Genomic DNA, 22,636 nt, shown 5'->3' on the forward strand with positions numbered 1-22,636 from the left:
CTGCCCGGGGGTCGTTGTCTGCTGTAGTGCTTCTAGCACAGTGTGGTCTGTATATCAGAACTGATATGCAAACCAGACCTGTGCTAAAAACACCACAGCAGACAGCGACACCCCAGGCAGGGAACAGGAACTGCATGGGTTTTCAAAGATGGAGGGTGCTGGAATGAACACTAGCTGTCTAGCGCAACGGAATCTGCTGCACTATATAAGAAACTGCAAATAAATAAATAAATATACAGAAGAATGACAATGTCCGGTACTTGTGTATTATCACAGCGCCCACTAAGCTGTTTGCTTAGTGGGCTATTCTGCGTAGGGAAATCGCTTCGCATCGCATGGGCCATTGTAAGTGCCGTGCGATCCGATGCGATCCGATTTTCCTATGTAATGTATTCAGTGCTGTTTTATTTATATTGTATAGGGTGTATAATGGCATTAGGTATACCATAATGGCATACAATGAGATTTTAGGCACCCCCCACTATCCATGCCACCCCAAAGTGTGGCGAACACGTCATACAATCTTTTCATACCCCTACTATTCACGTCGGCGTGGAGTTGATCTTACATAGTGTGGCAAGCGCAGCGAGCCACCGAGCCCGAAGCATGGCGAGCCCCGCAAGGGGACGCAGAATACGTGTAAAGTAATCAACGTCCCCTCGCCACGCTTCGGGCTCGGTGGCTGGCTGCGCTCGCCACACTATATAAGATCAACTCCACGCTCCATTACATAGGAAAATCGGATTGCATCACATCGCTTGGCACTTACAATGGCCCATGCGATGCGATGCGATTTTCCTATGGTGCCATACGTAAGAAACTTGGGCGCCGTGATAATACACAAGTACCCAATGTCCCCCTAATACAGGCATTCCCAACCACAGTCCTCAAGGCACACCAACAGTGCAGGTTTTGTAGATATCCAGGCTGGAGCACAGGTGACTTAATTAGTATCTGAGGGATTCTGATTAAACCATCTGTGCTGAAGCCTGGATATCACTAAAACCTGCACTGTTGTTGTGCCTTGAGGACCGTGGTTGGCAATGCCTGCCCTAATACATTGAGGAAATGGGTGCAAGAAAAGAGCAGAAGAGCATCCTAGACTTTCCTGCTGATTAGCCTCTGCACATCTGTTACCAGCGGGTAGCACCTCCCCCTTATCTAGAGCAGGGTGGCTATTGTACTGTATAATGCAATGTCTACTATAACCGTAGACCAATTATAATTAAGCATCCCTCGCTGTTACAATCTCTCCTCTGTGGGAAACAAAACTGGACTGTTAAAAACAGAATATATCATTGGATGATGTGTGGGGCAGACACAAAAGATAGTTTGCTGAAAGCACTTCTGCCTGTCCCCTACAGTTCTGTTAGAACTGTCCCAGCGCAAAATAAATGTACTAAAATTAAAAACTGATCAAAAGAGTTTTCTCTAGCAGCTATATATAGGGCCCACACCCTGGGCACATAAAACACACTGATTCCTACTGGCTTATCGACTGATGGGATGTGGGGCCTAATTCAGGGATGTATGCAAATCTAATGTCTTATGCAAATTTGTCATGTTTATTAATCTGCGCCTGTGCAGTGTTGGATCTGCGATGACAGTCATAGTGGCCCTTAAGTTATTATTAAGTTAATATTAACATACTGTGACTATTTGGGGGTTAGGAAAGGGGGCAAATGGCCAGTTACCAAAAACATGGGCGAGCCAGTCCAACAGTGGCTGCTTCTTTGGACACAGCTTTATTGGCCATGGAAGCGTGACAACATTGGCCATCATGAGTAACCTGATAACTGATGGTCATGTAGATGATAGGATGCTGCATCCTCAGATGATAACTAATAGGAGGTGTATATTTAAACAAGACCTCTTGTGGCATTACCATATTTTTGTAGAACAGCTGCATTCAAAAACACAGCTGCTGTGTCTCTACATTCATTTGTGAATCAGCCCCATAAAGCGGAGGGTGTAGCTGCAAACAAGTTTGGTGTATGTGCCAGCTTCTCGTAGTACCCTCAAAACAGCATGGTTAGCAGTGTTCCCCGGATGAGATGTCAAACAAGTCAATGGCATAGATGCACCAAACAAGAACCCATTCTTTTTTTACAGGAATAAATTATATAGGATACTGTATATAGATGCTTAATGCATTGCCCGATCGGAGTTCCATTATTAGGAAGTTTGTGGGCCAGATTCTCTAAGTTTCAAAAGTGATAAAATGGAGAGTGATAAACAGCCAGCCAATCAGCTCCTGCCTGACATTTTTCAAACACAGTCTGTGACATGGCAGGTAGGAGCTGATTGGCTGGCTGTTTATCACTCCCCATGTTATCACTTTTGAAGCTTAGAGAATCTGGCCCTATGTCTGCCCACCATCCTTGAGGGAAAATTCCTTCTAGCACATTTTGTGGTTTTATTACAGAACACCACATGGGTAGTCACGTTTCTATAGCAACTTACCTTTTAGAAGAGCTGTCAGGATTGCCATGTCAATATCCTGCTGCTCTTCAGACTCGGCATCAAATATGGTGATCTGATAGATGCAAACATAAGCTATGAACCTCTTTACCTTCCAAATCCATTGCTGCTGGGTACATTTTATAAAGTGTCCGTTTACAGATTTTGCTTATCGTTTACCTAACACATTCTAGAAAATGATGGCAAGAATATGACTGGTTGCTAATAGCAAGGTATCCCATCAATGGGTCAAAAGTGTCTAGGTCAACAATCAAATGGTTGACCATTATTGATCAACCGTCCAGTAGACGGACACAAGAAATGTTTTACATGGTCTGGGTCGAAACTGACAAAATGTCAAAACAAGCAAAAGATTGAAAGGTCAATGGTCAACACAAGTTTTTCATGATTTTTTTTTTAAAGCAACTTCAAGATCCAAGTGGGCATATAGGGGGAATATAAAAGTGTGCCGAGTCCAGCGAGGGGACACGGTACACTTATACAGTGCTCATGGCAACAGATGTCTACAAAGACGCAAAAAACACTTGTGTCAACCTTTTAGTGTGTCTATCATTCCGATGTCGATGTTTTGCATGTGTCGACATAGAACATGTTGACTTTTTTTCATAAGTCGACCTAATGCTTGTCGACCAATCATGGCGGACCTAATGACTGTCGAGCTAGATGCTGTTGACCTAAAATCCACACCCAATAGCAATACCACCGCTTTTGTAAAGCCACACATTTACCTGTATCAGTCTAAATCAGTGGATCTCAACATCGGTCCTCTAGGAACCCCAACAGTGCACATTTTCCAGGTCACCCATCAGGTGCACAGGTGCACTCATTACTCACTGACACGTTTTAAAAGATCCACAGGTGGAGCTAATTATTTCACCTGTGATTGTGTGTGGAGACCTGGAAAATGTGCACTGTTGGAGGTCCTTGAGGACTGATGTTGAGAACCACTGGGCTAAATGACCCTCGTTTAGTTACATTATGGAATTTACAACAACCAACTTATTTGTTCATTTGTAATTGTAATTCTAGCTTGTGTTTTTAGAAAAAGAAAACATGTTATAAGAATAATTATTATAACATGTGTAACATAGGGGTACATTTACTAAAGAAACTAAAAGTACACAGCGGTGTTGTTGCCCATAGCACCCAATCAGATTCTAGCTATTATTGCTCTATTGCATTCCAGAAAATGACAGACAGAATAGGATTGGTTGCTATGGGAAACATCCACATTTCACTTTAAAGCTTTAGTAAACTTATGCCATAGTGTCTGATTCAGAGGTGGACACAAAAATGCAAAACCGCTGCCATGGTGATATGTACAGAGTTGCCTATTGGTCGCTCATCGATCAACTGAGCAACCTTGTGGATGTTCAAAATGTCCTTGGCAAGTAAGTTGCTGGAGCCTGCAAAGGAATTTGAAGTTGTAGGCTCAGACATGCAAGTGAAATAGTCATGATACAAATACATTTTTAAAGCCTCTGCCTGTTTCCTCTGACAAAGCGCACTGTCATTCAGTTAGCCAATAAGCCCTCACTGCGCCCGGTATCGCTAATCAATCACTGCCCATGCACAGTGGCACTTGTGACAGTTGGGACACTCCCCTGCGCTTTAGCACCAGTTTTATGCTTCTTGCAGATTACTTTACTTTAAGACGCTGTTAGAGAATCCATCAATATTTCGCACTACGACTTTTAAAATACTGATTACTATTTACTCACTATTTTAAATCAATGTAACTGAGGATTTCAGACGTGAAATCCATTACTTGGAAAAATATAATATATATACAATACCCATAAGTTCTGCATACAATAGTAATAAAATATATAGGGGGGGGGATTCAATTAGCCCTGATAATGTTTGTTGGTGTAAAAAAACTGGACATTTTAAAATGTTTCAGCTTTGGACAATTCAATTAGAACACCTTTACTGCTGGAAAAAAATGGTCTGACTTTGGAAATAAAGGGGTGTACACATGGGGAGATTTTGACTAATGGACAATTTTGACTAAGCAATTTTGGGAGAGATTTTGGCTAGATGCACTGGAGATTTTGACTAAGTGATTCTGTCTAAAGGCCCTTACACACTGGGCGACTTTGAGCTGAAAGCCGCTCAAAACAGCCTGTTTGAGCGGCTTTCAGCTCAAAGCCGCCCAGTGTGTATGGCCCAGCTATGAGCAGTTTGCGCTGCTGCGCGCTCCCGATTCATCGCTGAGAAAGCCGCTCATCTGCTGGTTTTACCAGCAGATGAGCGGCGTTGAGGATGGTTTTGCATAGCTCTGCGCTATGCAATGCCGTCCTCCCTCCTCCGTCGGCGCCGGGCATGGGGAAAGCCGCCCAGTGTGTATGCCCCGGTGATGAGCGGTGAGTGCTGCTGCGCGCTCCCGCATCATCGTCGGGAAAGCCGCTCATCTGCTGGTTATACTAGCAGATGAGCAGCGTTGAGGACGGCTTTGCATAGCTCTGCGCTATGCAATGCCGTCCTCCATCCTCCGTCGGCGCCGGGCAGGGGGAAAGCCGCTCAGTGTGTATGCACTGAGCGGCTTTCCTTGCAGCGATGATTGACATCATCGCTGTCCATACACACTGGGCATAGTCGCCCAGTGTGTATGGACCTTAAGCAATGATAGTCTATGATCTAGTCGAAATTGTCTTGCCTGCACTGTCAATCTAATTTCTGCTAGACAATATTGACTAAGCAGGAGAAAAATAGGGAGATTTTGGCTAACCTTCTAGGAGATTTTGACTAGTCAAAATTTCCTGTTAAAAGTTCTCCGCACCGCTTTAGTCTGTAGTAAATAACCGCGGCTGAATGAATTGCCCCCATAGTCTGGATAAAGAATGTTTCACTTACAGAATCACGGTAGTCCATACATTCCATTAGAATACATAAAACATGATTAGCCTGTCTGTGGCCAAGATTAAATGTTTTCTGAATCATTTGCAAGATTTCATTCTTCAGTTGTGAAGTGCTCTCTCTAGGGAAGACACATATTGAGATAATCATCACAGGGGATATATGATATCTGCCATCAGTCTGATTTCACATGGCCACTCACATATAAAATATAACCTTTTGTTTAAAAGTCAGATAATCAAAATCAATCTTCAAAGGCGTTCAAAGATTTAGAATTAATATTGATATACAAGCTTAATTAGGATCAATATTTTGCCATTTTTATAATAGTAACTTTCATCAGACCAAACCATTTGTATTGCTGGGCATACACGCCACAATTATCCACTGACATAGGACAGATCAGCCATATAATTGTGAGTCGCCTGTAAGTCTCCTTTCATGTGCACAATCTTGCTTAGTGCTCTTAAACTGAGTATACACTACCATTTTTGAACAATCTGTAAATCGTTCACATCGTATAGTGTGCACACACACACCCTATGGGCCTGATTCAGACCTGATCAATAAACAGCAACTTCACAATTTGGCTGATTATTGAACAATTGCATGGTACTGTACACGTCAGTGGCATGGTGCATGCATGGCCACAATTAGCAAAATAAATTGTGACCGCTTTGTAGTTGCAATTTGAACGCATTAGTCACAGTTTGATTAACAGACGGGCAGCGTTTGGGCGCGGAAACCTGATGTTTTCTGGGTGTGTTTGAAAAAAAAAAACACACGCATGCCCATGCGTTTTTGAAGAGGGTTTGTGACGTCAGCGATGACCACTTTCACTGCGTACAGCTGTAGACTAGTAAAAGCCTCAGGCCTACTCATAATTGCATAGAAGGCAAAAATTGTTTGAGGTTCCGAGAATTGTGACATGATTTGTGAGTAAATTGCACTAGCCAATTGCAATTCTCTTGCAATTAAGTTTTTTTCATTCTGTCTGGGTGGTAGTTTTCTCCTCACAGACAACTGCGATTTCTTAGATTAAAGGTGGCCATACACACGCAGATTTATCTGCAGATCTGTCTGGTTGGAACAAAAACCTGGTTCTGGATGAGAGCAAATGACAGTTGACCATTTGCTTGGAAAAGCTGGAAAACGGACAAACTGTCACTCATCCATAACCATGTTTTTGTTCCAACCAGACAGATCTGAAGATAAATCTTACTAGTGTATGGGCACCTTAAGATTTAGGTTCATTTTGCACATTTAGGTCATGGAACATCATAGCCTACTATCCAGACTATGAGAAAACATAAGTTATTGTATTGTGAGATGATTCATCAAACAAAAAATAGGATATTTGGAACTAATCATGAATGAGCCTAATTACACACATGCAGAGTAGCACTGCTGAGTCACCACTACTAAAATGGTAAAAAGACTTATGTGAATAGCGGATCTTCAGGCCAGCAGTCCCTGCACTGGCACAATGTTGAATTGTTACATTGCTCACAGCAAATTAGACGTTATTATTGGGAGCCTGGATGAATAAGCTCCCTGGGCCCAAGTGTTAGAATCACATTTGTAAAACTTAAGTAGCTTGACGCAACAAAAATAAAAATATGTACCCATTTCATAATAGGTAAATGGAACAAACATTAAAAAGGAAAGTGATGTTAATCTTACTGTTTATCAGCTGTGCGCTTGTGTGTAAAGGCCAAGATGTCTGCTGCTCTCCCTGTCCCTTCACAGACCACGACAGGAACAGATGGAGAACTCCGGACATATTCCCACACCATGAGGATCACATTTGGCCCACCTTCAACAACCAGCCCAACCACAGGGACCCCTTGTCCCATTCCTGTTGGCACATCATATGTTATACGTTATAGCATGCAATATTATTTTCATACAGAAACAAAATGGCGTCTGTTATGGTGCAGTATGGCTTACATACCATATGGTGACCACCATTTGGTTATATTACAAACAGACCAGAGAGAGAGAGAGAGAGAGAGAGAATTGCACCAGTTTTCTAATTGTGGGAGAGTTTATTTAGGAGTTACTGTATTCTAGAGAGCCACAATGAGATGGTAGTATTTTAGCTGCCATTGGCAAGTTCACAGCAGCCTCATTCATGGATTAACACAGATGGTGTCCTTGCAGAAAAAAAACAATTCCAGACACTGACACAAGTGGTGGGGCTCTATGGAACACCAGACTGAATATTATGGTGTCACCCTGACCAAGCTAAGTATATAAATTAGTTTTCTCAATAAGAATATATATTTGTTGGAACAGGGTCTGATTTTGTATTTCTTACAACTTGGTTACATCGGTAACACATTTGTAGGTTTTTGTACAGTACTTAAAAAGGAAATGCTTAGTGAATCAGTTTATGCAATGGAAACTTTTTCTGTGTTTCTGTGCTCTCAAAAGGTTTACTGCATAAGTAATTAAATGGAAATGCAATAAAACTTAGTTCGAAGTTGAAACACTACACCAACAGTGTATACCATACAGTAATACAGCAGTCAACAAACCAACTTACTGGTGTGGATTTTCTGAAGAGAGATGTATTCCTCAAGTCTTCTTCTAAATTTCAACTCGCTACCAGATTTTCCAACAGTGCCATCATCCACCATGATAAAATGGGAGTGCATGCTGTTCAAACTGGTGAATTTACTGAGCGGATTAACCAATGTTTGGTAAAAACAAACCGCCTGAAATTTGAACGAAGGAAAAACAAATAAATACATATACAGTTTTCATCTTCCCCAGAAGACTTTCAAATAATTATATTATATTGTATTGTAATATATCTGATAATGCCAACTGGTGTTTACAGTATATATTGCTTAGTATTACTGCCTCATAGTCAGTGGCGTAGCTACGTTTTGGGCGCCCCCCCGCCGTTAGGGGGGGCGCCCCCCCTCGCTGCTGCCCCGCCAAGCACCCCTACCCCCCTGCCCTGCCGCCTATGCAAACCCCCCCCCAATCCCCCACAGACTTACCTATCACGCTGGTCCCGGCGGCTCCGTTCTTCTGCTGAGGACCACCACAAAATGGCCGCCCCCATACAGCAGACAGTTTCAGAGAACGGTGTGCTATATGGGGGCGGCCATTTTGTGGTGGTCCTCAGCAGAAGAACGGAGCCGCCGGGACCAGCGCAATAGGTAAGTCTGCGGGGGATTGGGGGGGTTTAACTATAGCACCGCAGCCCCCGGCGCCCCCACATGAACAGCGCCCCCCCGTGGTGGCGGGGGCTGCGGTGCTATAGTTACGCCGCTGCTCATAGTATGGAGGATATAAATTCAATTCACAACAACTGTTATATTTTGTGGAGTTTGTATGTCCTCTCCATGTTCGCACTGGTTTCCTCCTTATTCTCTAGTCTCCTACACCAGTGGTTCCCAAACTTTTTCAGTCAGAGGCACCCTTTGGGTCTCCATGACTTTTTCAAGGCACCCTGGTCATCTGGACCCACTTAAAAAAAAAATCACAGCCCATGCTTTCTATTAAGGCCATGCACCAAAAGCCAGATTCAGACCTGCAGAAGGTAAACGCAGCCCTGCCCAGCTCAATCCCCATCAGCTGCTAATGATTTTCCCCCTGACTGCAAGCAGAGAGTAATTCGACCGAGGTATTATGTGTGTACGCAGGCATCTCTGCCCTCTCTCTCTCTCTCTGTACCCCGCAGACCCCTCTGACCTCTCTCTCTGTACCGCGCAGACCCCTCTCCCATCTCTCTCTCTGTACCCCGCATACCCCTCTCCCATCTCTCTCTGTACCCCGCAGACCCCTCTCCCATCTCTCTCTGTACCCCGCAGACCCCTCTCCCATCTCTCTCTGTACCCCTCAGACCTCTCTGCCCTCTCTCTGTACCCCGCAGACCCCTCTCCCATCTCTCTCTGTACCCTGCAGATCTCTCTGCCCTCTCTCTGTACCCCACAGACCTCTCTGCCCTCTCTCTCTGTACCCCGTAGACCTTTCTGCCCTCTCTCTCTGTACCCCACAGAAACCTCTGCCCTCTCTCTCTGTACCCCGCAGACCTCTCTGCCCTTGACCTCTGTACCCCGCAGAACCATCTGCCCTTGCCCTCTGTACCCTGCAGACCTCTCTGACCTCTCTCTCTCTCTGCACCCCACAGACCCCTCTCTCTCTGTACCAGCAGACCTCTCTGCCCTTGCCCACTGTGCCCCGCAGAACCCTCTGCCCTCTCTCTGTACCCCGCAGAACCCTCTGCCCTCTCTCTCTGTACCCCGCAGAACCCTCTGCCCTCCCAGTGAGATGGAAGAGGCTTCTCCAATCATGAGAGGCTGCGGATGGTGTGATTTGGCAGGCGGCCAGGCCATTGCAGGGAGCAGGCAGCCAGTGTTCAGTCTGGGCCTGCTGCAGTCACAGTGCACAGGGACAGGGCAATTCCCAGCTTCCTGCATGGAGCGAGCAGCCCCGTCCTGCAGCACAGCCTCCTGCCCCAGAGCACATACAGCCTTGCGCCCAGCATAGCAAGTACTGACTCCAGACCACCAGTGCATATAGCCACTTCCTCCTCATCCCTCCTATTCTCCCCTTGCCACCAGCTGATTCGGCTGCCCCCGCCCCCTTCCGGCTTGCCGCTCACCCGGTCACTCCGAGTCCTCACATTGCAGACCGGCACATTGTGCACTGGCCGCGGCTCCCCTGTCAATGTGCTGCAGCACCCCAGGGAGCCGCGGCGCACAGTTTGGGAACCCCTGTCCTACACTATTATTTAATGTGTGCATGTGATAAGTAATATATATTGTAAACTCCACTGGGGCAGGGACTAATTTGTAGGATTATTGTACAGCGCTGCATAATATTCGTTCTCTGGATAAATAAATGTTAATAAACAGAAATTTATTTAAATGTGTAAAACTATGTAATGGTGTGTACACACGGGTACAATCTGCATGAGATTTTGACTATATAGTAAAAATTTCATTGGGATTGCATGCAGATCGCATGAGTTTTTAACCCTTGCGATCCTGATGCGCGTTCAAGTTGGGATCATTTGGTCTACAGCAAGTTGGTCGACAAGCATTAGGTCGACACCATTAGGTCGACATGGGGTAATGTTGACATGGGTCTAGGTCGACATGCCAATAGGTCGACACAAGCAATACGTCAACAGTGTCTAGGTCGACAGTCAAAAAGGTCGACATAGGGTTTTTCACAGTTTTTTTACCCGAATGTCGACACAGTCGACATGGGCACAGTTTCCAATGCACTGCATGCCCGAATGTCCACACAGTCGACATGGGCACAGATTCCAATGCACCGCATTTGCTCGCGATGCTTCGGGCACGGTGCCTTACTGCGCTCGGCACACTATTATTTTCTCACACCACGCTCTTGTGCAGCGGTTTTCAAACTGTGGGCCCCAACCTTCTCAGCATGGGGTCGCGACTTCATGTTGCTGACCATCAGGCTGATGACTTTTCTAAACTTAGTCAGTGATTCAAGGAGTCTGAAAATTCTGCTGAATTATCTGTTATGTTAGACTCCTCCTATCACTTTGTGCCTCCACAATGCTGCCATGTATGTGCTGTCTGCTGACTACACATGTCATGTGATGACCTTCTGCAGTAAGTGGATGGTAGGGCATGAAATACCGCCTGTCAGCACGTCGGCTCAAAAAAACAGTGAAAAACCCCATGTCGACCTTTTGACGGTTGACCTAATGCTTGTGTCAACCTAATGACCTAAACCCATATCGACCTAGACCAATGTCGACCTTGACCCATGTCAACCTATCCCCATGTCAACCTAACGGTGTCGACCCAATGCTTGTTGACCAACTAACTGTAGACCCAATGACCATATCCTGCGCGTTCGTGTATCGCAAGCAGAAAGTCTTGGCTGCATTGTCTGTATAGTGCAGATCTGCACTGTATAGTCAAAGTTGTATGCAGATCGCATGCATGCCGTGCGATGCGATGCGATCTGATCGTGCCGGGATGGCATCGCACGGTAATCACACTGTGTGTACACACCATTAGAGCTAAAACTCAGTCAATGTTATGAATACTTAAATTTTTCATAATAAGTAACCGAATAAAATATTTTAGGGCTCACGTCTTTGCCTATAAGGTCTTTTTGATTCTCAATGACTCCCCAGGATGGGATCCCAATTGCACTTATTTTTTTCAGATGCTGGGAACCACAGGCTTTCAAGGCATCACCCACATGTTTGGAGACTCCTTGAAAAAAGGAAATGAAACATCAGAATACACACCCACCACACAAATGCTCAATATTGGTACTCCGTGGAAAGGGTCACAATAAAACTTAGCTCCTACCTGTCATTTGTCAAACCAAACCTGTAACATGACAGGTAGGAGCTGATTGGCTGTCTGTTTATCACTCTCCATTTTATAACTTTTTGAAGCTTGATACATCTGGCCCCATGTCTGTATATGTAATACAATGAAACTTGGAATGGAAAAGAGCAAGTGCGTGCTGCATTATAGGAAGGTGGTGGCAGGGCAGGCGACAGGGGAGGTCAAGGGGGACACTCGTACAGGGCCCCGGCCAGTTGAGGGGCACCAAGGCTTTGAGGGACTCAGGGTCTGTAAGCATGGCTGCCTAGTCACCTGTTTGGCTACTCGTACTAATGAGTTTAGTGACAATGCTGTGCTCTCCCATCTGCCCTTCCCTATTATATTGCATAATAAATATTAATTATCTGTTTATTTCTAATAATGAAAAAATACATGCAATATGCAATGTAATAAAAAAAATATGCTTGAGGTGTTGGGGGGGCCCTAGAGATATCAGTGTTCTGGGGCACAAGATTTCTGCTGCCAGCCCTGGGTGGTGGAACTTGCGAGTGTCTGGCCAGGTGCAAAAATATTTTTTGTGCCCCCTCCCTTCTAGGCCCCACACATATCTGACGGAAATCGGACAATCGGACAAAAAATCGTTCTAGTGTGTGGGGGTCCTTAATCTTCTGATCTTACGTGCTGCATGAAAGATCAGAAGATTTAACAAAAGATCCATAGGAACGCACAAGGGATCTTAAGAAAAATCTTTGGTAAAGATGTGCGTTCGCCTGAAATCTTTTGTCCGGGACAAACAAAAGATTTAAAGGATTTATGCGCACATCTTAAGATCACAGATCTTTCTAGTGTGTGGGTACCTTTACATTTCATTGTATTACAACAGGATTTACAGCACAGGAATACTCAAAGCCTTTAAAATAAAAAGCTTCATGTGTGGGACTGGGAAGGGCAGGAGGGTGAGGAGGACATAAATATAATTTTGTTGTCACAGGTACAGGGCTATTCAGTTAATGGAAGACATGAATACAAAATAGCCATAGTTGCAGACACTGGCTATTACAAACTCTCTCCCTCCCTATGCAGCATTGACAGGGACAGCCACTGTCAGTGCTGAATCTGCTGCCCAGTGCCCAATCAAGTCAGCTCCAGTGACACAAGCGTGCTTCCAGTGAAAGCATGTCCCTGCACTGAGGCACTGGTATAGATGCTATTTTCACTGGGTTTTTAATGGGCTTTTAAATCCCTCTGCTTGGCCCAACCCCCGGCCATTCCCCTAAATCTGGCCTTTTAGGAATTGCAGCGGGAGACACAGATCTGGGTGCCTCAGAAATCAATTTAAACAATGTTTTTACACTGAAAATAATAAGATTAATAAAAAGAAGATGCTTATGACACAGAATTTGTGTCATAAGTATTTTCTTTGTATTATGGTTAATCATTAATGACAGAGGAGGCACTGTGCACCCAGGTGGACCTGGGAGTGTCAAGGAGAGGAGGGGAGGACACCCATCCTCCTCTCCTGCCTTAATGTTTGGAATGACCCTCAGAGCAATGGTAGTGTACTACATTACACTATTGATATTAGTAACTGACTGGTTGGCCTGCATAGTACCAATGGTCGTGGCCCCTTCATTGAAGCGAGCCCCAGTGCAAAGAACTGACTGCACTGCTGCTAGTTCTGCCACTGTAATAGCACTTTATGTACAGACACAAGGGCAGATTTATTAAGATCAGAGAAGTGATAAAGGGGGAAATTTACTAAAGGAAATTTGTAAAAAAAATAGTTGTATTTGTATCCAGAAATACACTTATTTTTGACATTTACTATACCGAAAATACGGCAATTCGTATTCGTATTGATGTGCTATCAATACAAATATGAACTGCTGTATTTTCGTGATAGTAAATTTCAAAAATAAGTGTATTTCTGGATACAAATACACCTATTTTTTACAAATTTCCTTTAGTAAATTTCCCCCAAAGTGTCTGTTTTTTATCACCGGCCAATCAGCTCCTAACTGTGAAGTTACAGGCTTGGTTTGATAAATGACAGGTAGGAGCTGATTGGCCGGTGATAAAAACCCAGACACTTTATCACTTCTGCGAGCTTAATAAATCTACCCCTCAATCGCTCACAGATCTACAAATGCTGCATATAAAATAAATCAGTACGGTCTCTTGGTGCTTCTTTGTCACATCACATAAAGCCATGAAATAGATGGCCGGTGCTAGTGGTGGCTCCAGAATTGGGGCTGCAGTACAGTCCAAATTAGAAATAGGGGAGTCACACCAACTGCCACCCGAAACACTGCCAAACATTACCGGACGTGACTCAGTGACAGTTGGTGCGTCGCCCCTTTTTTTAATCTTGGACTGAGAAGCAGCCTCACCTTTGGAGCCTTCCCTAGCTGGCACCAGCAGAGTCGCATGGCAATGAGCGCACTGAGAGGGGCTGTTTGGACAACCACAGCAATAATCGATGAGGATAGATATGCAGTTTATATACAGTACTTTCTGACCTGTGTACTGTACTTTGTATACCATTATCTATTGTGAAGCAGCCGGTCTATGGTCACATTTCCAATTTTTGTTGGCCTTGTGCTGTGTCTGAAAATATGTATTGTAATGCTTAGTGCACACACACAACTATATATACATAAACTACAGCAGCACATTCCACAGCAGTCACTGGTCTCTGTACTTTGCACACCATGGGCGGTATTCAATTTGGTGCACTAGTTCACTAGGACTGACAGCGTGATCTCTGACCGATGGTCAAAGCATATTTTTTCTGGAGAAAAACGTCCGTTTTGGATAATAAAACATTCTAGCTGCGATACTTTACAGATTGCAAGCTCTGAGAGCTACTTGTGGATTATGGCTAGGGTACATAATGCGAGATAAGCGCAGGGTGTCGGGGCTAAGGGCATAGCCCCCAGCAAATCAATTAGCTGCTGTAAATGAAACCCCATCTCATGGATACGATGTTATCATGACCCTTTCTTTATTTTATTAAAATTGCCAGAAATTTGGAATAGGTACAGGAAATAACAAGTAGTGATAATGATCCTAACAAGGTCTATGCTTGAAGGGACTCGCCTGCAAAACTTGCTTAATAGTGCTGCATATAGTGTATAGAACCAAACAATTATTACTAAAAGGACTTGAAATTTTATTTATTTTTTTCAAGATAAAAATGTATGGCTTTTTCTTTGAATTATGTACATAACATAAATGGGCTAAATATCCTTTACCTTAATTAAAAATAAGAAACAATGTCAAAATAATAATAATAATAATGATGTGTTTATTTTGTACACATAAAATAACGAAGGCTCGCTAATTAGCATCTGTGGGGTTTAGAATTACAACCTCAACAGTCTGAGCCAGGCTTACCAATCAAATGGTTTGCATGAGTAACTACCGACTAATAATAAATGATCTAACTATTTACTGTATAATTAAGAAATCTTTCATTTAAATCATTTATTGTAATAAGAGTCATATATAGCACCAGCAGTATAATAAGAAAATAGTGCACTGCCAATACCTGTATTAATGCCCTCTGTCAGGATCCATGCACCCGTAGTCTCTGCAGCTTTCACCAAGCCTTTACTAAAAACTTGCTTGAGCTTTGACGGTAGCTTAAAATGTTGGACTCCTCCGTGAACTGAAATCACAAGCTTGGGGAGCTCCATCTGCCATTCCTTTATCATGAGCTGCATTAATTGGTCCAGAGTGGTGTCATACGATATTCTTAAATACTGAGGAAAATAATATTACACATGGATTTTAAATGGACATTGTTCTGACATTATTATAGTCATATTCTGCTTATCAGCCAATGACATCTATAGAATTTTACAACTACAGGAGTGCACTGATCTTGTGAAAGGCAGTGACATGTCCACATGTAAGATTATATCAATATGAAGGGATAGACGCTTATCAATGGGACAGTGTCAAAGCAGCCACAGACTCAGGGTGGGATGTACTAAGCTGAAAATGCGGTAAAACCCCCATTTTACTGCATTTTCATATGTACTAATACCCCGCTACCACATTAATGCTGGGCAGGGTATCGCCACCTTTGTATTGCGATAACCTATAGAAGCCTATGGGCTTCTATCACTGCCCGACGCCAACCCACCGCCTCTGCCGACCCCCCTCTGGCTTACCTTGCATCAGGTCCTCCTGGACCCGGAAGCAGTGCCTTCTTTCCCATTGGGCACGATGGGCAGTTGCCCGGGGGCCCTAGGACCTAGGGGTCCGGGAATCCGCTCACCCTCGCTGGGGGATCCGGGCAGGGGGATCAGGGCGGTGGCGGCAGAGGCGTAGCGAGGGCGGTGCCGGTGGAGCACCAGCTCCGGGCGATGGAAGCTATCCTGGCGCCGGAGCCGTCCCAGCACCGCCAGCTCGCCCGCTCCATCTCCCCCGCTAGCTCCCACCGCGGCTCGCTGTGTGCGGGAGACGTGATGCTATTTAAAATTCACGTCTCCCTCTGGACCGCCAGCCAATAGGCGCTTGCGGTCCAGCAGCCAATCAACTGGTGGCTGCTGGACCGCGAGCGCCTATTGGCTAGCGCGGTCCAGCGGGATATGTGAATCTTAAATAGCAGGCGCAGCAGCACACACTAGTGCACTGTTACAGCGGGGACTGGGAGCGCCTGGGCAGCGGACAGCTGGGGGGTCCCCACTGTCAGATGTCGCGCGCAGGGGCGATCCGCGGCACTGCTCCCCTCTCGTGACAGCCATCACAGCCGCCGCAGCTAACATCATCATCCCGCCCACCCGGCTCCCAATGTGCTGGTAAGATGTGGCCATCAGAAGGGGGACCATGCTCGAGCTCCAGTATAACAAACCTAAAAGAGGTCCAGACTCACCACCCTGGTGTTGGATGGTATGGGTATGTTGGGGACAGTGAAAGAGTAGGGTGTGTAATTGGGAGTGGTGTAGAGGAATAGGGAGTGAATGTGGCACAAACAGGGGGACTAGGGTGTATATGTGAGTAAAGCTTTATAGGGGGTCTGTGGGTGGAACAGGGTGTTTGTGGTGGGGATAGAGGGTTATGGGGTGTATGTTGGGGGACAGGGTGTTTGTGGTAGGGATAGAGGGACGTGGCAATGAGGTCTCTCCTCTTATATGGAATCAGTATGGGAATTCTGTAAGGGGCAGTAATATGGGCAATGTTTAAGGGGCACTACGAGGGGAATTATGTGTAAGGGACATTACGCCGGAAGCTGACTGGCTGCCGCACGGAGCCAGAGAGGTGAGGGTTGGGGAGGTGACTGTGGGCTCCTGGGCAAACTAATTTGGGGGGGGGGGGGTCCAGTGAACTAGGTTGCCCAGGGGCCCTTCCTAATGTTAAGACGGCCCTGCCCGGAAGGTAAACCCTTCCTCCCCCTAGTAAAGCAGTCGGACGTCCTTTCGGCTACAGGGGGAGCAGGAGGCACCGGGGACAGCTTGCTTAGCTTTCCCTGGCATGAGGTGAAAAGGAGGCGCCCAGGAGGTGACAGAGACACCACATAACAGGTATCGCGGGAGGCCTCCGTCACCGCACCGTGTGTTAGTACATATGCACTGGCATCACGGCGGCCGGGCAGCAAAGGGCGGCGATGTATATTAATACATCCCGCCCTCAGAGTTATATTGGAAGGAGCAGACTCTCCATTATCAGATGGTAGTGATTTAATAGTTCTGTCACACTGATGGAAAAAAAAAGATTGTGGTACCAAACACACCTCTGTATAAAACATTGTATATGTATTTATACATCCAACTTCTACTTCTGGTTGTATTTTACACTTAAATCATTAATATGTAATAGAAAACACTATGGGGCAGATGTATGAAGCAGTGATAAAGGGGGGCAAGGGAGCCCCTTGACAAGCTACCCATGGCAATCAATCAGCACTGAGTTAACATATAAAAATTGCATACTATTAAGTTATACAGAGCAGCTGATTGGTCAACATGGGCAACTTCTCCATTGGCTCATTACGCATTCCTTAACGCTGCTTCATACATCTGCCCCTATATTACAACACTGCACTGCAGCAACATACAACAAACCTTTGCATGGTATGTGTGATGGCCGTCTTGGAAATTGATGGTGCCAAAAGCATCTGTGGGGCTGGTCTTTGTATGCTTGTGGACCAACCATTCTTCATCACTTCCCTCTTGTGGAGTAGCATAAATTGGCCAGTCATAATCTAAACCAGGGTGGTCTCCAATTAATCTCCCACAGCAACACCTAAAACGATGTGTGCACTTCAATTTATCTGACTTATTTAATATAATATCAGGAGGAAAAAATAATAAATGTATAAAATTATGGGGGGGGGGGGGGGGTGATTTATCAAAGCCTGCGTAGAAATAAAGTGGAGAGAGATAAAATACCAACCAAACAGCTGCTGTCATTTTACAGGATGTTACAAAAATGACAGTAAGAGGCTGACTGGCTGGACTTACAGTATCTTACTCTTTCTACTTCACCTGTCTCCAAGTGTTAATTACTTCCCCTCCCCATTGGAATCCCAACTGTCAGGAGCCCAAAAGGGGGTCGAGCACATTGAAGCCCCTTGCAGACCCGCTGCACTTACCACCTATTCTATTTTCCCTCTATGGGGGTCGTGGACCCCCACGAGGGAAAATAGCCAGTGTAACTCAATATTCCGACTGTCGGGCTCCTGACAGTCGGGATTCCGAAATTACAGTCAGAATACCGACTGTCAATGAGTCATCCGACACCCGACTCCTTTAAGGGTTATAGTAAACTTCATCATAGAACTGCACCTAAATCCACCAATATATACATAACAATTCCATTACACGTTTTATATAATTGAGGGACAAATTAATGGACTTGCGTATCATTGGAATACACTGCAAGAACAACAAAAAAATAAAAATAAAATATATCAACCATACCAGCTACTATTCCCGGGGACAGAGGGGCTGCGGGCATGGCCAGCCAGCAGCAAAAATGGGGTCTCCGCGAGAGGGAGCACCGTGAGCATAGGCCATGCCCCCAGGCTGCTAGGCCATGCCCCTTATTTCAGGCGGCATGCCCTGGGCCCCGACTTGCATTTTTTTTGCAAGTTGGGAGGTATGACTTACTACTCACCGGGACTACGTATAGTAATAAAAAAATTATGGAGTCTATGAGGGAGGGTTTCTGGGTACTCCCTGTCTGCGCCACTGTGAACATCTGCAAACAATGAGTCTCTATCAGGCATAAGGTATATGTGTCTGTGTCGTGTTTTGTATCTTAAGGCCCCCATACATTAGGCCGACTTGTCCTTAGGACAAGTCGGACCCAATACTCCTGTGAGCCTCCCGGCAGCCTCCGGGATGGACGGGGCCGGGCAGTGGTGGGTATTATATTTTTAAAACGCCTGTCAAATGACTAGCGGTTCTCTGATTGGCTGAGAGCTCTCAGCCAATGACTGACCGTTGGCTGAGAGCTCTCAGCCAATCAGAGAACGGCTAGTCATTTGACAGGTGTTTTAAAAATATAATACCCGCCACTGCCCAGCCCCGTCCGTCCCGCAGCGCTGCTGAATGATATATGTGAATGATCACAGTGCCCGGCCAGATCATCACACACAGGCGCCGCCGGCTAGTTACAGCGTCAGGACCCGCTGCCCGCTCCGGCGTCCCCCTGATGAGCCCTGCTGCTGACCACACCGCCCCCAGGTCAGCACTCACCGGCGCCGCCAGCTAACAGGGAGGTCGGACGTGATCGTATGTACTGACCGTCCGACCTCCCTGATCCGATCCGATGCGCACGGGACCGCGCATCGGATCAGATGTCACAGTCCTGCGATTTTGGGCCGATTTCACCCGGTTATCGGCACAAAGTGCCGAAATCGGCCCAAAATCGCAAAGTGTATGGGGGCCTTTACTGTATATAGGTGCAGATAGCTTGGAATCAGGCAGATCTGCAGCACTTCCTAAATCTACACTACTAACATTACATCAAAGAAGCAAACAAACTCAAATCTGTGCTGACAGGCATTGCATTAAGTGTATCAATAGACGGAGGACATCACTATAGTATTTGTGACGTGAAGCTTACAATGCGTACAAACTAATTTAATACTTACTTAGCAAATAGACAACTACGTTGTAGTACAAAAAAAATAAAAATACATGCATCTTTGTTATGAGACAAAGGCTACTGGAGCTTTTAATCCTCTGTAAACATCTAATCATTCTCTGTGCCTTTTGCAATCATCCTATAGCATACCAACAGAGCTTGTACAATACAGCTGGATAATTATTACAGATATAGAGTTAATGTAAAGATACTTCACCTGATTAGGTTTTGGCAGACATGACATCCCCCATGGCATCTGCAAAAGATGAAATAAACTACAATCCATAAAAAAACAATAATAAAATAAACAGATAAAAAAAAAAAAAAATTGAGTAGATATAAACAGTACAAAGGGCTAAAATTTACTAAGAATCATTTTTGACTTCTGTACCAGATCGCTTAACATCACCAGCGATTTCATAGGCTTAATACAGGAGTTACTAACCATCGTATTTGTGTCTATTCCAAAGTGCTTTTGATACCCGATGCATCTCAGCCTGGGCTAGTATCAGAAAATAAGAGAGGGGTGTGCAGGTGTGGTTTCCCCTATTTTCCTACAGATGTCTTGGAATACCTCTAGCCTCCTTGCACGTTAAACAACCCTTATAGTCGAGCCATGCCATGGCATGACCCGCCATGCAGCTTTTTCAATTACAAGGCATCTTCCTCATAAAGTGGTGTGAATATGATCAACATGCAACTTCTGCTGATTAAAATGATATACAGCATGCCTAAATTCTGTATCTGCATACAGATGCTACTTTACAGTGTTTTACTAGAAAACTGGGTACTTATGTATTTTCTGGACTCCCATGTTAAATGCACCCCATTTTTTCATACCCCTACTATCCAACTACGCATGGAGTTGATTTTATATAGTGTGGCGAGCGCAGCGAGCCACCGTGCCCGAAGCGTGGTGAGTGCAGCGAGACCCGCGAGGGGACGCGGTCTCATAAGAAAAACGGGAGTCCAGATATTACATAAGTACCGAAAACTGTAACGTAGCATATTGTATGCAGAAACACTCACAATCACACACAGAATATAGACATGCCACATAAAATTTTAATCAGCAGAAACATATGCGTAATATTTGTACCAATTTGCGAATAAGAAGTACTGTCAAGTAATGTCATGCATTATGTGTAACAATGGGGGTTATTCTAGTTCACTCTTTCTGACAAATTCCTTCTTAGATGGACAAAACCATGTGCACTGCAGGTGGGGCAGATGTAACTTGTGCAGAGAGAATTAGATTTGGGTGGGGTTTTACTTCAAAGTGAGATCTATATTGCAGTGTAAAAATAAAGCAGCCAGTATCTACCCTGCACAGAAACAAAATAACTTACCCATATCTAATTATCTCTGCACAAGTTACATCTGCCCCCCTGCAGTGCACATGCTTTTGGCCATCTAAGAAGGAATCTGTCAGAAAGAGTGAACTAGAATAACCCCCAATATTTGTAGTGCATGGAAGATAGATGTACTGTATGTGAACAAAATCTGTCTAACTAGCACTATAGGTGAACAATTTGCAATGATGGTGGGAAATTCTTGCACCATGGGGGCATACCTGGCACTGTGGGAAAATGTCAGGCACTATTGGAGGCATATGTGTATTTGGCACTATTGGGGGTATATGTGTAGACTGAGGACTGGAGCCTAGTGGAAACGGGGAGTGGTTCACGCTGTGCCGCTGTGCTGGACGAGGTCATGCTGTGCCGGGCGGGAGGGGGGAGGGGAGAACAGTGCATGGAACCTCCTGTTTGCTTTGAGTGGAGACCGGAACACTGACACGGAAGGCCCCTGCACCATCATTGGGACAGCTGACAGCTGTGGACGCACATGCCAGGCTTTCCAGCCCACAGTGGCTGACTGCTGTGAGAGTGAGGGTCCAGCCGGGAGTCCTGCTGGCTGCTGAAGCCTCTCTCTGGTGAGCTGGGCTTCATGCCGCAGCAATCTTACTATACTGTAATAATAACCATAATGTATAAGGGGCATTGCTGTGTGCGTATAATGTGAAATGAGCATTGCAGTGTGTCACATAATGTGTAATGGGCATTGAAGTGTGTCGCGTAATGGGCATTGTGGTGTGCGTATAATTTGTAAGGGGTATTGTGGTGCACGCATAATGCGTAATGGGAATTGCAGTGTGTCGCATAATGTGTAATGGGCATTGTAGTGTGCGTATAATGTATAAGGGGTATTGCGGAGTGTCATATAATGTGTAATGGGCATTGCGGTGTGTCACATATGTGTAATGGGCATTGCGGTGTGTCGCATAATGTGTAATGGGCACTCTAGGGGGGACATTATAAATTTTGCTATGGGGCCCACAAAGTTCTAGTTACGCCCCTGCCACTAAGTATTTTTTTAGACTTTCACAACTGGCTGGAGGGCATTTTTTATCTGGAACTGCTGGGAGGCATTGTGTATCTGGCAGTACTGCGGGTATTGGGGGCATTGTGTAACTGCCACTTCTAGTGTCATGTGTATATATGGCATTACTGGTGGCATTATGTGTGTATATATGGCACTGCTGAGGGCATTATGTGTTAAAAAAAGTTTATGTAACAATTTATGCCCTGCCCCTTTGTTATATTCACCCATATCACCGCCCACAGTTCCTGAACCTATTTTCCTACAAAAATAGCACTGGTAAACACCCTCCTGAAAGCAGCCACGTAATTTCTCTGTGCTGTTTAATCCACTCAGTGGTTCTGGTGCTTTCATAAAGGCTTTGTCAAAAATAAATAATTTGCAACTGATTATGCGTAGTTAGTGCCTTGTGGAGCACAAGTCCTTGGTCATGACTACAGATGTCACACCTTAATGCAGAAACCTAAGCGAGCACAGGGAGGACAGAAACCTCAGATGGAGCAGAAGAGCATGGC

The 22,636-nt window shown here is 45.1% G+C and overlaps 1 protein-coding gene across 3 annotated transcripts in view; it reads right to left on the reverse strand.

Moving 5' to 3' along the window:
* TRPM6 (transient receptor potential cation channel subfamily M member 6) overlaps positions 1-22,636 on the reverse strand; it is a 155,303-nt gene that overhangs the window by 98,598 nt on the left and 34,069 nt on the right. For all 3 annotated transcript variants that reach the window (XM_083186111.1, XM_083186112.1, XM_083186113.1), the window contains exons 3-10: positions 19,960-19,998; positions 17,714-17,894; positions 15,193-15,406; positions 11,437-11,561; positions 7,889-8,060; positions 7,024-7,198; positions 5,338-5,461; positions 2,464-2,536 (exon numbers count right to left, since the gene is read on the reverse strand). In XM_083186111.1, coding sequence (XP_083042237.1) covers positions 2,464-2,536; positions 5,338-5,461; positions 7,024-7,198; positions 7,889-8,060; positions 11,437-11,561; positions 15,193-15,406; positions 17,714-17,894; positions 19,960-19,998 — 1,103 coding nt within the window. The remainder of the gene's footprint in view (positions 1-2,463; positions 2,537-5,337; positions 5,462-7,023; positions 7,199-7,888; positions 8,061-11,436; positions 11,562-15,192; positions 15,407-17,713; positions 17,895-19,959; positions 19,999-22,636) is intronic.

The sequence above is a fragment of the Crinia signifera genome, chromosome 1 (assembly GCF_055691185.1).
Source record: "Crinia signifera chromosome 1, ASM5569118v1, whole genome shotgun sequence".
In the NCBI taxonomy this organism is placed as follows: Eukaryota; Metazoa; Chordata; class Amphibia; order Anura; family Myobatrachidae; genus Crinia; species Crinia signifera.